This window comes from Calypte anna, chromosome 20 (assembly GCF_003957555.1).
Source record: "Calypte anna isolate BGI_N300 chromosome 20, bCalAnn1_v1.p, whole genome shotgun sequence".
In the NCBI taxonomy this organism is placed as follows: Eukaryota; Metazoa; Chordata; class Aves; order Apodiformes; family Trochilidae; genus Calypte; species Calypte anna.
Genome location: NC_044265.1, coordinates 2,508,886 through 2,524,986, shown reverse-complemented (window position 1 = coordinate 2,524,986; position 16,101 = coordinate 2,508,886). Strand labels below are relative to the sequence as shown.

The 16,101-nt window shown below is 42.3% G+C and overlaps 1 protein-coding gene across 1 annotated transcript in view; it reads left to right on the top strand.

Annotated features, from left to right (window-relative positions):
- PTPRT (protein tyrosine phosphatase receptor type T) overlaps window positions 1–379 on the top strand; it is a 327,684-nt gene extending 327,305 nt beyond the window's left edge. Inside the window, exon 35 of the mRNA XM_030463338.1 lies at window positions 326–379. Coding sequence (XP_030319198.1) covers window positions 326–379 — 54 coding nt within the window. The remainder of the gene's footprint in view (window positions 1–325) is intronic.
- The last annotated feature ends 15,722 nt before the right edge of the window (window positions 380–16,101 follow it).

Below are 16,101 nucleotides of genomic sequence, written 5' to 3'. Positions count from 1 at the left end.
AGTGGAGATTAAACTGCCCTGAAGTCAGTCAGCTCAATTGATCACACTGAGTTCTTCCCTCAAAAGCAAAGTGTGCAATGAGAGCTTGAAGCAAACAATGAATAGTCCACAGTCTGGCTGTCTCTTTGAGTATTTTTCTTTTCCATTGACAATACCATTTCTTAGCAATGCCTCTTCAGGACAACACAGAAACACAATTAATGTTTGCCAGGTCCTGCCAAACAGAATAAGAAAGAGGGAGGAAACATCTTTGACAGCTTGAGGGATGAGGCTCTGAAGAATTTACCCATATCCTAATGCTGCTGTTTTCTCTTCTCTCTTTCAGGAACAGTATAAATTTGTATATGAGGTTGCACTGGAATACTTGAGTTCCTTTTAGCCCAGTGGATGGAGGGGACCCTCTGAAATGCCAGACCCCAATGTCTGGCAGATGCTTCTCCCCTCGCCCACGCTGGAAGGCAGTAACACGTGTGGGAAGGAAACCCCCTCCTTCCCAGAGCAAGCGATTGAGATTGCACAGACCTCACTGGAAGGAGGAGATGATGCCTGTGTTTGCTGCTGCCTGCTTTCTATCAGAACATCTACTGCTTCTTAAATAACCTACTGTAAAATTTAGCAAAATGGGAGACAGGCTGAAAGACTGGACTTTCTTAATCCCCTTTGACTTCTTCTCTCCTCTCTTGGATTGTATTTTTGCTCTCCTTGCTGCAGAGTGGGGAAGGAATGAAACCCTTAGGAAATTATCTTCTAAACGTCTCCTTTTTAATTTATAATTTTGTTTTCAAATCCCAGTCTTTAATTTTTTAATTTCATGCAACAGTCATTTGGGAAAAATGAGATAGCCATAGGGGATGTATGAAATGTTTCATTACAGTATGTCTACCTTATCTGTTTCCTTTTATTTTCTTTTTCCAAATGAAAAGGCCAACTCCAAAAAACCAAAACCCAACCCACTTAAATTCTCCTACCATATATAGTCCCTTTTAGCATGGAAATAGATGGTGGAGATGAGAAGCTGTTCATGGACTCACTGCCTCGGCTTCTGCACAAAAGTTTGCTCCCAGTTTCTGCCAGACTCTCCAGGCTCTGTATGAACTGGTTCCATCCCTCTGGTCTGTGTTCCTTTCACTGCTGGTAAAGCCATGTCCTTCATGAGTTTCCCAGCCACCTGAAACCTTAAGGTTTCATATTTGCATCAAACAAATGGCCTTTGTCTTGCAAGTTTGGTAACTTTGTTACCACAATTTTCAAGTATTTGCTAGGGTGCAGTGTGTTTTTTGAAAGACAGGGTAATAAGTAGGTATTATTGATCATATACTATGTATTATTATTTTTTATTTATTATTTGTATTGCTGTAGAGCTTAGGGCCCCTGGTCGTAACAGGACTCTCCTGAACTAGGCACTGTGCAAATGGAAAACAAAGAAGGTTCCTGCTCAAGAACTTGAAGTCTGAAAAAAATCTTAAAACTGGGTTTGGTCAAGGTTTCCTCACTATTTCCAAACTGTTGTAGTCAGCTGTAGTTGAGTGATTTATTCAGATTTCCAGGCCCTAGAAGCATCAAAAAGGTAACCCATCCGAGCTGTAGGAAAGGTGATGTACATACACAGAAACCTGTTCTGACATTTGTTAACAAAAGTGTTGGACCAGAACAGCAACGTTTCTTCCTAAGCAAAACAGCTTTTGTTTTGTTCTGCAAAAATGCCTGTGCAACAATCCTTCTTTGAAACAAACACCAGCTGTGTTTTGCCAGGGTTCTGGATCTCACTCTGACTTCTGAGCAGCTAAGAAATTGTTTTTCTGAAAGAGTATTTTTAAGTAGTTCATCACTAAGGTCTGCAGGGTAATCTTGGAGAAAAAAAGTAATTGGTTGAATAATTGGCTTTACAATATTCAGTATTTCAAGCTGTTTATCTTGAGGGTATGGGGATACAAGGTTGCTTTGCCTGAAAATTCAGTTCTAGGACGTTTCTTCCAATGAAGAATTGCTGAAAGAGAGACTGAAGGTAAGAGGTTAAGGAAACTTTAGTTTCTTGCCACCCTGTAGTTTTCCAGCCCCAGGTGTATACTCAGAACCTGAGCTGGTAGCTCTGTAGTGCCATCTCACTGCCTGGCACAGGGCATGCCAGAAGTCCAAATCATTTTGCCTGTTTTGAATATAAATTCTGCACCTCTGCTTCATGGTCATCCTTTTTTTTTCAGTACTCATTTGCTCAGTACTCAGTGAAGGATGAAAATGCAAACTGATAAAGACAACTCTCAACTCAGACATACCAGTATCTACCATTTCCAACAAGACTTGCAGCAGTCTAAGGAAGGATGCTCAGAACAGCAATAATCCTCTTCCTCCTAAGCAGAGGAGGGGCTTGCAGAGGTTGCTGAACCCCCTTGCTTGTATTCTTGTATTCTTTCTTAGGAGCTTTGTATTCTTGGCTTTAATATCCTGAAGGTCTTAAATGAAATTCAACCAAATGTTTTCCCTGATGTAGCCAGTGTGTCCCAAAGTACCAGTGAGAACCCCCTGACAGTTGCTTCTGCTTGGTTTCTAGTTGATCCTTTCTTTTGATTGCAAGAAATCATGAAGTCACCTTTAATTCCAGTTGAGGTGGATGTCTGGCATCTTATAGAAGAAACCACTGATTTTAGTGTTTGCTGTTAAAGCAATACATGCAATTCTGCAGAAAAAAAACCATGGAAAACGACGAGAAACTATGCCATAAAAATGAAAAGGAATGCATAATATGAGTGGTTTGATTACAGGTGGCTTGCTGTGACAGTGTAGATCAGAAGCTGGGAGCTGTTAGCAAAGAAGAGGGATTCCTTATCCCAGAATGGGATTTTTCAACAACTGCCCAGGTATGCAGAAAACTGCAAAGTGTTTGTGACATCACTGATGCCAGGAAGACAGAGGGAGTCACTCCCTGTGGATCCTATGGAAATCTTGATTAGATTTTAGCATTCTGTAAATTGTACATAGAAAGTAGCTTAGCTGTAGGTCCCCTCCTGAGTTCACAAAGGACCAGGGCAAGCACTGAGGGGTTGAGCCTGGGTAAAAAGAGAGACCCAGAAGGAATGGCAACACAGCTGCCATGGGAAGTGGAGGAGGTGATTCAAGGCTTAACAGTAGTATGAAGGAAAGTGGATTAAAAAGCCAGAAGTAAGCCCATAGGAGGGATGTGTGTGTGGAGGGAAGGAGGTGTTGGATGAGCAGGAAAGCATAGGCTGTGGAGTTGTTTAAGGTCTTGACATAGGTTTGAATGTGTTCTATGGTATGGAAATGTTGCTAAAGGGTCAGGTGTGTGCACCTGTGACACACAGCAACTTTGCAAATGCAAGGAGACATTAGCATAAACTGCAGGGAGAGCTATTTAAGCTGCATTTTACCTTGTATTTGCAAGGAAATAGTTCAATGCAAATGTTGGTTACCACTGCCTGCCTATTAGTCACAGCTTATTATGCAGCAACTCAGCCATGTGTCCCAACCTTCTCCTAATGTCCAGGCTGCAACCCATGGGGGAAGCTGCTCAGCAAACACTCCAGTCCATGTTGCCAAACTGTTTTATCCTCATGCAGTCTCATTGCTTCAGGGCCCTGACCCAGCTCCATCCTGCCTTGGCTCAGGGAGCTTTGTGCTGCTCCTGACTGCACGATGCAAATCTGCTGAATGGGAATGGGGATGAAAGGAACTGTGTGGAAAGAGAAGCTGGTTTGGAATAACCTCATTGCCTTGAGGTTCTTCAAGCCATAGAGAACAGCCTCTAGCAAAACAGGTAATGTGTTTGAACCAAGATGGTGGGTGATGGGTTTGGTTTTGCTGGGAAAGAGAAATTATGAGATGAGATGAGATGAGATGAGATGAGATGAGATGAGATGAGATGAGATGAGATGAGATGAGATAAAGGAGGCTTGCTCACTCCTGAAGGGGTGGGAGTCAGGGTGAGCTTTGAGCAGCTACTGCTGGGGCTGGAAAGTGATAAAGTATGGTAGAAAAGGTGAATTCCTCAATGACTGAATTTCAGGCTGGAAAGATATGATATTGGCAATATTTGAATAGTCATAATGAAGACAAACTTATCCCCAGTCAGAGATCCTTCAGGGGTGAGGGAGCACTGTTCATTAATAGTGTAGTGTTAGTCTAAAGTGTAATCTGAAATCCTGAAGGGGAGTAGAGGTAGGTACAGAAGGTTGATGCAGGGGTGACTGTCTCATACAGGGGGTAACTAACATCTTAAATTATTAAGGGATATAATTGAGGCAGAGAATTCCAGAGCTATCTGGGCTGGCTGCTAGAGAGGGAAAACCCTGAGCTGCCTGCAGGAAACAGATAGACCAAAACCCCTAAAAGGTACAAAAGGTACAGTAGGACTGAACAATGGTTTTGTTTGTTCATTTGTTTGTTTCTTAGTTTTGTGTTAGTGGTGTTTTGTGGGGGGCTTTTTGTTTTATTAATATGTCTAGAGAAGTTGTCCCCTATTCTGGCTCTTTTATTATTTTTTTTTTCCTTCAGATTACCTCTAAGGAAAAATGACATTTGACCTCCTGTAAATAGGCTTGAGGTAGTTCCTAATTAATATAAAAATAAGGAACTGGAAAAGGGAGTACAGTGTGCATGGGCAGGTAACATAATCAGGACCTCTCGTAGCAAGCAAGCAAATGGGAATTTGGTAGGTTTATCTATGTCTGCAAATAGAAATAATTGGTATTTTCTGATCAGAGAAGTCTCTGGACTTTGGTTAGTAGAAGGCTTTTCAATTTGTGATTGAAACTCAGCAAGGCTGCACAGAACTACTTCTCTCTGTGCCATGCTCAGCTCTTTATCAAAGCTGTGGTGGGTCCCTTCTAGTTTATTGATGTTTTGGTCATTTATAAGAGCTTGAGTTGTCCATTTTGGTCCAGAGGCAACAGGCAGTTAACATTGAAAGATTTTTACGTGCATTGAAAAACTTCTGTGGCCTTGACCCCCAGTTCAAACTGTAGTTTCTGTAGTCCATCTGTCATGCTCAGCCCCTGCCCACGGGCACAGAAGTTTGAAGATTACCCAGATAACCCCCAAAAGACAGACTGAGATTCTGGGAAATGCCTGAGACCCCCAATTAGTCTGGTCCATGTAAATCCATAGGGCAGAGGAGGGAATCTCAAAGCTTTTGCTTAGGGAAGCACATACTGGTGTGTCCGTAGTTTCCAAGCTTTTATTCTGGATCTGTAAGCTCCATGTACAAAAACCAATGTCCCTTGGTAAAGTGGACCACAGAGTAGTAGATTTAAGCCTGCAGATAGTAGACCTGTTTTTCCATTTAATTTTCAGAGGCCCCTTAGGAGTAGTTTGTGGGATTTCCCCTGGGAATCATAAGCCAGGCACTGGGTGACTGCTTGTGATGGGCCACAGAGTCAGAGAGAGGAGAAAAACTCCTGCAGTAGGTGACAGAAGGCAGGTAAGCCAATTGCCACTGGAAGAGAAGGAAAGGAGAAGAAATCCCCTTTGGATTTCCAGACATTGGAGGAGAAAGCAGCTTAAATGGAGTCCTGAAACAGGTTGGAAAGTTGCCCCTTGTTCTGTCTCTCATTCTTGCATGGCTGCTGTTACATCTTTCTTATTTTTCTGGGTTCATGCCAAGATCATAAAAAGCAGATAATACCCCATGCCATGCTGCAGAGCTCTCTGGAGATGGAGCAGACAGAGTGTAACACAGGGAATAAATCCTGAGGGACAAAGATGAAAAGAGAGAGGAATTTTCACATATAAGGTGCCTCTATCTGTCATGCTTACAGAATTGTTAACAAGTCATCACAGAGCAGCACAGTCCTGACACAGCCTTGGACATGCAGTGCAGGGAATGGTCCACTTAGAAAATGTTGTTGTCCAGTAATAAATTTAAACAATCCACTCCATTATATTGGTGGCACAGTTAACTTTTATAGTATCTCCAGCCAGTGCAAGGAACATCTCAAGAACTTGGTGTAACCCTCCTGTATCTTCATTTCACTTTCATATTTTCATTTCTCTTAAGTGTACGAAGTGCAGTCAAGCCTGGTTTGCTTGGAAAATAAACAGGAGCATGTGGCATAAAGTTATTCAGCCTTTGGTCAAAAATTCCCTGTACTTTCTAGAGGACTGGAATGGGAGAACCAAACTACTGCATCTTCCCTGCACAGATGCTTACAGGAATAGAAGCTGGGAAGGTAGCTCATTAAAGTCAGAGAGACAGAAGCAAGTAATAAGGATCCTGTTAACCCTGCTGCATTCCTGTTTATTTAGATTGCAGTGTTCTATAGCCATACATACATAATACACAATCTAAATGCAAGTGCTCTTCCTTTCCCTGTTCTCAAAATTTTCTACAGCTTTTCTTTCATGAAGAGTGAGCCAAGAGCACTCTAAGCAAAGCCCACTTTCTGCAGCTCTGGCAAGGATCACTAGGAACATCTATCATGTGTATTATCTGTTCATTGACTTGAGACAGGTATCAGTCATCTGCCTCATATACATACTTGAAGAATGTACAGTTTCCTGTAACAGTCAGACAGTCATACATTTTCATACATCAAGACCCAATCCAGTGGTACTGAGTGTGATGGAGAGAAAAAACATTTCTTGACTTCTGGTGACTCCTACTCTATGCTCTTTTTTTGCTGGGTTAAAATATTTTAAAAGCCTCCCCTGTAGAAAATAAACTATACTCAGAATATCCTACATTTTTATGTTGGACTAGCAGAATTGTGAAAACCTGGCAGCTTTTTCATGAAAGACCTAAATTATCCTTTCCATCCTCATCCCACCACATGCAGCAGACTTTTCACCACTATTCTGCTTTCAACCTGAGCCTTAAAAAAACAAAATAATGGAGCACACTGAAAGACAGAATCTGGTATTCCCATGATGTTTCCTGGTGGGGAAACAAAATTAAAAGCACGAAACAATAAAAGAACAAACTAAGATATTTTTTTAATTTTTTTTTAGAAGCATAAACATGAGCCAGTCCACACCAATTGGTCTGGAGCAAGAATTTGCCTGGTGTAAGGTGAAGGTACACTCTAGATGTGACCTTTGAGACCAGTCCTCATCTTCTGTAAGAGGTCTCCAGAGCATAGTGGTTACTTTATTGGAGGAGCTGGCTGCAGAATGATGTTTCAGCAGAACTATTTTTCACTGGGAGATCTGATGTCCTGAAGCATTGCTGTCTGGGGGACTTGGTGAGATACCTCAAACATGTTGCACTACAGAGATTTATTTCCTTGTGTGAGTACATCATCTTTCAGTGGGGACATCCAGGAAATCATCATTTGTGTGGAATTAGGGAAAGGAGTGTGTTTGCAGGGATGGAAATGGGAGAGGGGCTAACACTTTACAACCTTTCATGAATTTAGATACTCTCAAACTAGACTCCCCAGGACAAATGGTGGCCATTTGTTTGCATTGCTGAAAGTCTAACTAGACTTCACATGCTGGATTTTATGTACCTGGAGCAGAACTTGTATGACCCCTTCATCTCCCCAGTAGCCTTTTCAACATCTCCAGCACTTAAACGCTGTGCTTCTATGCCAAAAGTTTGACCTGTATCCCTAATGCATCCTTTAACCCATCCTGACTCACCACATCCCCAAAATTCACTCCCAGAGTGATTTCATCTCCTGCACCTGCTCCCTGCCCCCCACACCAATCCTGTTGAAAGGAAAATGTACCAGTGTTCCTTGATGCCAGACTTGTCACTACTTCCCACAGCAATGCTGTGGCTGCAGCTGGAGCAGCAGGATCCCATTCCAGCTCCCTGGATGTGTTTTGCCAGCAGGGAGGAAGGCTGCATGAGAGGGAGTCTATGCTGTTGCAATGCTGCCCCCATCTCCTTCCCTCCCCTCCTTTGGCCTTTATGGATTACTGGTGAAACTCACTTGTACAGTTTGGATGTTTGATAGATAAAGCACGTATAAAAAGGAAAAAAAAATTTAAAAAAAAAGGAAAAAAATATAAACACAACTCTCAACACTGTGCATTCAGTGTCTTTTCTTTCTAGCTTAAAAGAAGGAAGGTAAATAATGTCAAGTCAATGAATATCAGATATATTTTTTGACTGTACATTACAGTGAAGTGTAATCTTTTTTTTACAACTGCGAGTCCATCTTATTTATTCTTGTAAATGTTCCCAGACAATGTTTGTAATATGGGCTGTGTTGCAAATCCATAAAATAAATCTGTGATCTGAGATTAATGTTTTACTAAGAGACTCTTGTACTTGTGCCTTTTCTTTGCACCTACAGGGGACCATACAATGCAGGTAGCACTGCTAGTACTGAGGTGGTTAGATGGGAAAAAAAAAAAAAATCAGCTGCTTCTCAGAGTGATGGGCAGCTGGTTTGCATCATGGCTGTCACTCAGGAGGGGCTCAAGAGCAGCAAAGTGAATTCACTGGGAGCTTCCACCTGGCTGCAGATCTTGAGTCAGTCAGTCAGAAAGCTTGTGTAGGTAAGCAAAATATTTTTGACAATTATAGTTGTAGGTTAGAGCAAAGCATATTTTTGCAATGTTTTCTTCCCAAAAGGTATAACTTCATTGTTTCCTTGGTATTCAAGTGCTGAGCAGTGATTACTAATACGTTACTGAGATTTTTCTGGTGCTGACACACAAGGACTTTTTTGTGCAGATGTTGCAAAGCTGAACATATGACAGGGGTGTCAGCAGCAAAGCCTTTCCCACACTCACCAGCAAGCTGCCATCCTCTGGTTTTCTGCCCTTGCTTGTTGCCAGACACATGTGCTGGTGCTTGCCAGGCAGTTAAGGAAGCACAAAGGAACAGGCTATAGGCAAGAGAGCAGATGGGGCTGCTGTGCTCTGAAGATTGATTTATTCCAGAATCCAAGCCAGGAGTGTGTCAACGTTCACACCTTAGAGCATCAGAACAGTGGAGTCCACTCATGCTTAGCTCATCCAACCTAGCTGGTAAGAAATACTTTTTTTTTTTAGCTTTGTTAATTAGCCTTGCTACAATTAAAAAATAAGGAGGCTTCACAAGGATGGTAAATCTCCCATTTTTCTTAAAGCATATACTTGGAAACATACTTTACTTTTTCCTTCTTTATGTATTTGCTTTTTTAGTATTTTGTTCTAGTTTTTATTGCTATAAACAAAGCTGTTACTGTTCTAGGTAGTGTTTGGCTCAGGTACAGGTGGTTTTTCACTGGTCTGTTGAAGTCAAGTTACCAGAGAAAGTTACAGATTCATAGTGATTAATTAGAGTACAGCTTGGTGCTTTGTGCAGATTCATCCAAAGCAGTGAAATGCTTAATGTTACCAACAGGTTGCATTCAGGGAAGGTAAAGAACAGAGAGAGTTCTGCCATATTCCAGGTGGTCTCACACACTGAAGTGCTGCATGGAGAAACAGACACTCAGTCACCTTTCTGCCCAGCACGAAGCTCACATTGGGTTAAAGCTTCTGGGGGAAGAAAGGAGCAGAAGCCTGAACCCCACTGGGTTTCAGAGTGCTTCACACCTTGTTCCTGTTGCTGACTGACACGTGCTATGGTAGGAATCTAGCAGACAGTTTACTGAAGTCAGTTCCTGCCTGGAAGTCTGAGCTCCTACTTTTCCCTCCATCCCCATGATATCCCCAGGAGCATCACACTGGTACTGCTGCAAGGTCTTGACAGACTCTCTTTGCCTGAGCTAAAGCTCTCAGTTTCACGAGTTAAACCTTTAAACATTCATTGTGTCTCATGCTGAGCTGAATCTGCAGCTCTTGTTTAAGAGCAAACTTCTCAAGTAGGAGTTACTCAGGCACAGCTGCCTACGCCAGAGCTGCACCACTCAAGAGAGGGGCCATGGATGACTCTTGGTGAGAAAAAAGCCTCTCCTGAGGGTGAGTCTGTCTTGGATAAAGAAATCTAAGGTGGATGGGTTGGATTGTCCTCTGGATGTGTCATTTTGCTTCATTGATGGAGTAGCTAGGTGAGCAGTAGTGACTTGGGCAACTGATTTTGAGATGTTTACAGTTAAATGAGATAGATTGTGACCTGTGTCGTAAGTAAAATGGCATAAAGAGAGCAGGAACAGATTTAATGCTTCTTTCCTATGACTGGAAATTTTTCTGCACCATCTAGCTTGGCTGTTTCAGGTCTTCTCTTTCTTTTGCCAAGTCCCATATTTGAAAGAAAATGAAAATAGTAATTTTTTTTTCTTAAAGGTTATGCAGTGTTAATTTTACTTTTGTACACCCAGGCATAACTTTGATTTACAGGAAGTAAACCAAATAAAAACCTTGTACTCCTTCTTGAAATGATCTTGTCTTTTGTGAGTTATTTGTGTCTATTTGGGGAGTATTTTATATTTCTTTTTAAGAGTGTATTTATAAATGGCTTGTAAAAGTTTACCCATAAAATGTTTATATATCATGAATCAGTGCATTTATGCTACAGGTCAATAGGGTTACTTGAAAGTCTGTAACATTTACTGATGTGTTTATAAACATCTATAATGGACTCTTTATGCCAAATGCAATATAATATTTAGTACTCCTTTATTAATACATTGTAAATTATATACCACTAAGATAAACTGTAACCTGATGGAATTTTCAGCAATGTGGTGAAATAGCTTTTTTTATTGCGTATATAAATGGTTCCCTCTAAAACCACTGAGACAGAAAGCCTGGTCTCCATAAAAAAAAATCAGTGAAATACACAGAACCTTATTCTGGAGTTGGATAAAGCCTGAAGTTCTAGCAGTAATCCCCTCAGTAGGCTCACATGGGGGATGAATGTGAGCCTTGGTCCATAGGGGATCAAAAGGCTGAAAAGCTTGTACTAAATACCCTTTTATTTAAAATTTCCAAAGGTGCTCTGGTAGTGTCCTTTCACTTGTGTTTTATGACTGAGTATTCTGAGAAGGAAGGAGAGGCCACCAGTTATTGCCTGAGCCTGTTGTGTAGCAAACACTCAGCTCCATGGACTGGAGCTCTTAGGAAAGTTCTGTTGGTGGTGTTTAGCATGGTAAGCTTGGAACAGCCTTCTCTGGATCCCAGATGAATTTTTCCTGGTAATATGTTGAGCTGTGCTTGAACTGAGTCTTTTTCCATCCACAGGACTTGTGTGGGGCTTCCAGCCCAACAGCAGAGCCTGCCAGGAGTGCAGGGATGGAGGGAGCCTGGTTGTGTGCATCCCACTGCACATGAACACGTTCCACCAGCCAAGTGGGGAAGCAGGTGTGTGTGCAAGTGGGGGTGTGTGTGCTCACTTCTGTCTTCTGTCACCTTGTCACGGTTTAACACTGGCCCGGCAATTAAACTGAGTGACAGATGCTCTCTATTAATCTCTCTCTCCTCCTTGATAAAGAAAGGAGAGAGAATAAGGGAGAGAGACTGATGGGTTGGAAACTAAACTACACAACTTTAATGAAACAGTAATGATAAATAGGTAAAATTACTAAATATATACAAATATACAGGAAAATGGAAACCACATTCCTCCCTCCTTTCCCCCAATAACTCTCACGTCACCACCGAGGCTGCAGGGCAGCCCTGGGAAAGTCCAGGCTGGAATCCTGGAGTCAGCAGCAGTTGGGAACTGGAGGCAGGAACACACAGATATGGGCTGGGATGGATCAGGAGCACAAGCAGAGGAAAGGATGGGATCCTCCCAGGATGCCGGGTGAAGGAAGGGAAGCAGGAAAGGCAGGAAGGGCAGGAGGCTGGAAGCTGGAAGGAGGAAATCATGGCTTGGCCTTCGTGATGCCTCAAATTTATACTGAGTATGAGGTGCATGGGATGGAATCCTCTGTTTGGTCAATTCTGGCATCTATCTTGTCTGTTCCTCCCCAAATGAGGGTTCAGGTGGGATCTCTACTCCTTCTGGAGGGTAAAATGTTCCTCAGAGCTGAGCAGTGTCCTTGGCTCTGCACACCAGTCTCTAGCAGTAACTATAAACATCAAGTGTTATCAGTCCTAGAAGCACACACTGTCTGAGAAACTGGCTGTTAATTTCAGCAAGTGCAACTACTTACAAGAGACTGAGCTAAAAGCAAAAGTACAAGACAGAAAATCACCTTTATCCTGGCCCAAACCAGGACACACCTCCTAAAAGCTGAGGATAAATACACCTCTAGAAAAAAGAGTGACTGGAAGGCTTTATTGGTGGTGCTTTTGCAATCTGGAGTGCTGACACTGAAAGAATGGGTTGTCTGGGGAAATGTCGGTGATGTGCAAAGAACCAAAATGATTGTTTATTCTGGTGCCACAGGAACTATCTTGCAAAGAAAAATAGGCTTTGACAAAGGAGGTAATGAGCAGCTCCACTTCTCTGTGCCTGTGTGTACCCGCAGTTCAGTTATAATTACACCACATGGCTGGATGTGTGAACACACTGATTGTAAGCAGCAAATATCCAGCTGGTTTGGATAACACAAGGCATCACAATATGTGATACTGGTTGCTACTCTGTCTGGGGTATTAAGGTTAATCTGAGTCCAAATTAACACCAAAATCCAAAATAAAAATCGTAGAAATGTCACAGGGTTTTTTTTGCTTCTACTCTGTGTTTTACTGAAGTTGCTTGGTTTTCAGGTGCTGCAGGTAGATATAGTGTTTACCTTTACAGATCTGGTTTTTGCTCACTCCACACTAATGGTGACACCCTCTCCATTGCTGCAGACAAAAACTTAACTTAAGACACATGCATGGTGTGGGAGAAAGGCTTCTTTGGCATCTGGGGAGGAGGTTCCTCCCCATGGAGTCATGGAGGTTCTCCACACATCCCTTAACACATCCTTGGCACAAAACTGCAAGACCTGTTGCTCAGAGCTGTGTTGCATCCAGGTAAGAAAGAATTAAGTGCCACTTAATTATGTGTTAAACACAAAAGTCTAGAGCCTGCAAGACTTTTTTAATTAATGGAATCAGTTACATAGGTTCATTGCTTGCTGTGCTACCTGTATCTGACCCTTTTCCTCTGGCTCACTCTGACTTTCACTGCCTAAAAAAGTCCTTGTTGTAGGAAGTGTTGAAATAAACTCCCCTATGTCAAGAAACTCAAATCCTTTTAAGAACAGATGTGCTCACCCTGCAGTCAGGTCAGGACTGAAGTGTCAATCTGTGGCTTGGCCCAAGGTCAGGGTTGGAAAGTGAGAAGCAAGTGTGGTTGGGTCAGGGGGACTTTGCCTCTGCTCCAGCTTTTGTACCTCTCAGACAAATCACAGCCTCTCACTGTCCTCCCACCCTCAGGTGGTGTGTGCAAGGTCCAAGCCTCTCACCCTTTAAAAACAGAAATCTGCAAAACCCTTCATCACACGATGAGCAAGTATTAAGTCAAATCTTATTTTGGGCTATAAACATGCAAATAATTCTCTTTGACAAACTCCCACTGCTTGCTGTTGCTCAGGTGAATCATCTTCACAAGTTTGGAGATGAAGTTTTGCAAATTGCAGCTTGGAAATGACAGGCCCAGGCTGAAAAGACACGGGAACACTGCTGGAATAGAAAGCAGATAGCAGTTTGCTGAAAGAGAATTTTGGTATTCTGCACGTAACAGATGTTGTAACAGTTTTTGGTCTGAAAGCATGTTGAATAATGTCAGGATTGTATATGCATTGCTCTGTGGAAAACACTGCCCTTTCTCCAGTGCTTTTTTCTTTTTTGTCTGCTGCTTTTAAAGTAATTTTCCCACCGTGGGCCCCACATGAAACTGCTCAGACAGCAGCAAGCATTTGAGAGCAGGGACCATGTGGAGATTAGAGAGGAACATTTATCCCTGGGCATCTTACTAGATTTTTAGGGAGATAACTCCATCACTCCAGGATAAAATTATTTGCAATTTTCTCATTCTCTCAGAGACTTCTGGGGGAAAAAAAAAAAAAAAAAAAAAAAAAAAAAAAAGGAGGGGGTGTGGGGATGTTTAGAACTTACCAGTCCCAAAAGAAGCTCTGAGGGATTGATAAGGACATGCTGCACCCTTTGAACCTGAGGGGCAACCCTATAAAAAAAGTATTGCAGATGGGTTTAACCTTTTTTTTTTTTTTTGGTAAATACAGTGCCATGGAGTAAAAAGCTGAAGGTGAAATTATTTCCTAACATATTCCATCCAATTTGACATGACCTTAGCACTGAAATCACCTTCTTTTGCTTTTTCTTTGGTCAACACTTCCTCATGTGAAGCTGCCCCAGCCCCCTGCCTCACCAAGGGGTAAGGGAATAGCACTGGGAGGGGAAGTTCCAGGGGGCTGGGCCTTAGGAAGGGAGATACAATCATTTAGATGAAATATAATTATGCTCCTGGTGGCATTTTGCACCTTCCCTTTTGGGTAATCAGGCTGATTTTTCCTTAAAATTTGAACTTCTGTGCTGTGTATTAGGACATAGGGTCCCAGGGAAACCTCTGAGATCATCAAGTCCAACATTTAATCCACTGCCACTGTGGTTACCAGACCATGGCACTGAGTGCCACATCCAGTACATGTATTAATGTGCTAAATATCTCTGTATGACCTATATATGTGTGTAGAATATATACATGCACAACTTGTAATGTTTTAATACTTTATGCTCACAGCTTTTATGCTCTTCATGAGCAAGTTTGAGGCTGTTTATATTATCCTGGGAAGGTGTTAGCCTGGGGGGAGGTGATAGATGGTGGAAGATGTGGGGGATGTTGCCTCCAGTAGCACCAAAGCCACATTTTGATGGCTTGGAGATTTCCTCCCAAAGCTTTCCAAACTTCATAGTTTATTTTGACCCTGACTGCTGTTTCCCTTAGCAACCCTTGGGAGGATGTGGCTAATCAGGTGACAGTAATTTAGTTTTTCTTACAGTCTTGCATCTCAGTGCAGTGGGGTAAATCACAAAGGCCTAAAATCCTTTCTTACTTCTGCTAAAGGCAGTGCCCAAGCCTTTCCCTCCAGCTGAATTGAGTTAGGACTTCACCTTAATTTATATCACTCCTTTTGGAGGATTATTTGTGTGCTAGGAGGGGGCTTTGTTTGTTCACCAGCAGGGTAGGAACTGTGTGCTGAGGAGCAGAGGAGGCTACTGGGTGATAAAGAGAGAATTTAAATTTCTGAAAGCTCTCTTAAACCTGTTCAAATCTCTGTGCTGTGTAGATAAGGCCATGCTGTTCTATGAGCTGACACAGTAGGAACAAACTTCTGGCATATGTGCAGCAGTTACAGCATTAGAATTGTAAAGCACCTGTTTTCTTGTTTTTAATCAAGGTAGGAGCAAGTTTGAAAGGATGATTTGTGTTGTGTGTTTTCAGCTACAAAGAGAAAAAAAAAATCAAGAGGGCTTGAAAAGGAGGCAAGGAATCTGAGCAAACACAACCAGTCCCACATGATCAATCTGGTTGCCTCAAATGTCATCTCTGTTTCCCCTCAATTAGCTTTTAGTCTTAGGAAATCACAGATTTTAGTGTCATTTAAATGAGGAAAAAAACATCTCTTCCCTGATACAGCCCTTCCTTCAAGGAAGCATTAGTGTAAAATCAGTGTCTAAATGTACAGCAAGTTGGGAGCCAGTGGATTTGTTTTCCTGTTTAGAGATTTCTCTGGGTTGGTCTGACCAGGGAAGAACAAACAGGTTCTGCCAAACCCCAGCACCTTTTGCTGATGAGGCTTTGTTTTCTTTGGATCTACTGGCACATAGAAATTGAACAGACTTAAAAATTTTGGAGACCCTGACTCCCACCCAAAGGAGAATATTGTCAGGGTTTAACACTGGCCCGGCAATTAAACCAAGTACCAGATGCTCTCTATTAATCTCTCTCTCCTCTCTGATAAAGAAAGGAGAGAAAATAAGGGAGAGAGACTGATGGGTTGGAACTAAACTACACAACTTTAATGAAACAGTAATGATAAATAGGAAAAATTACTAAATATATACAAATAGACAGGAAAATTGATCCCACATTCCTCCCTCCTTTCCCCCAATAACTCTCACGTCACCACCGAGGCTGCAGGGCAGCCCTGGGAAAGTCCAGGCTGGAATCCTAGAGTCGGCAGCAGTTGGGAACTGGAGGCAGGAACACACAGATATGGGCTGGGATGGATCAGGAGCACAGGCAGAGGAAAGGATGGAATCCTCCCAGGATGCTGAAGGAAACAGGGAACAGATGGAGGAAGGGAAGCAGGA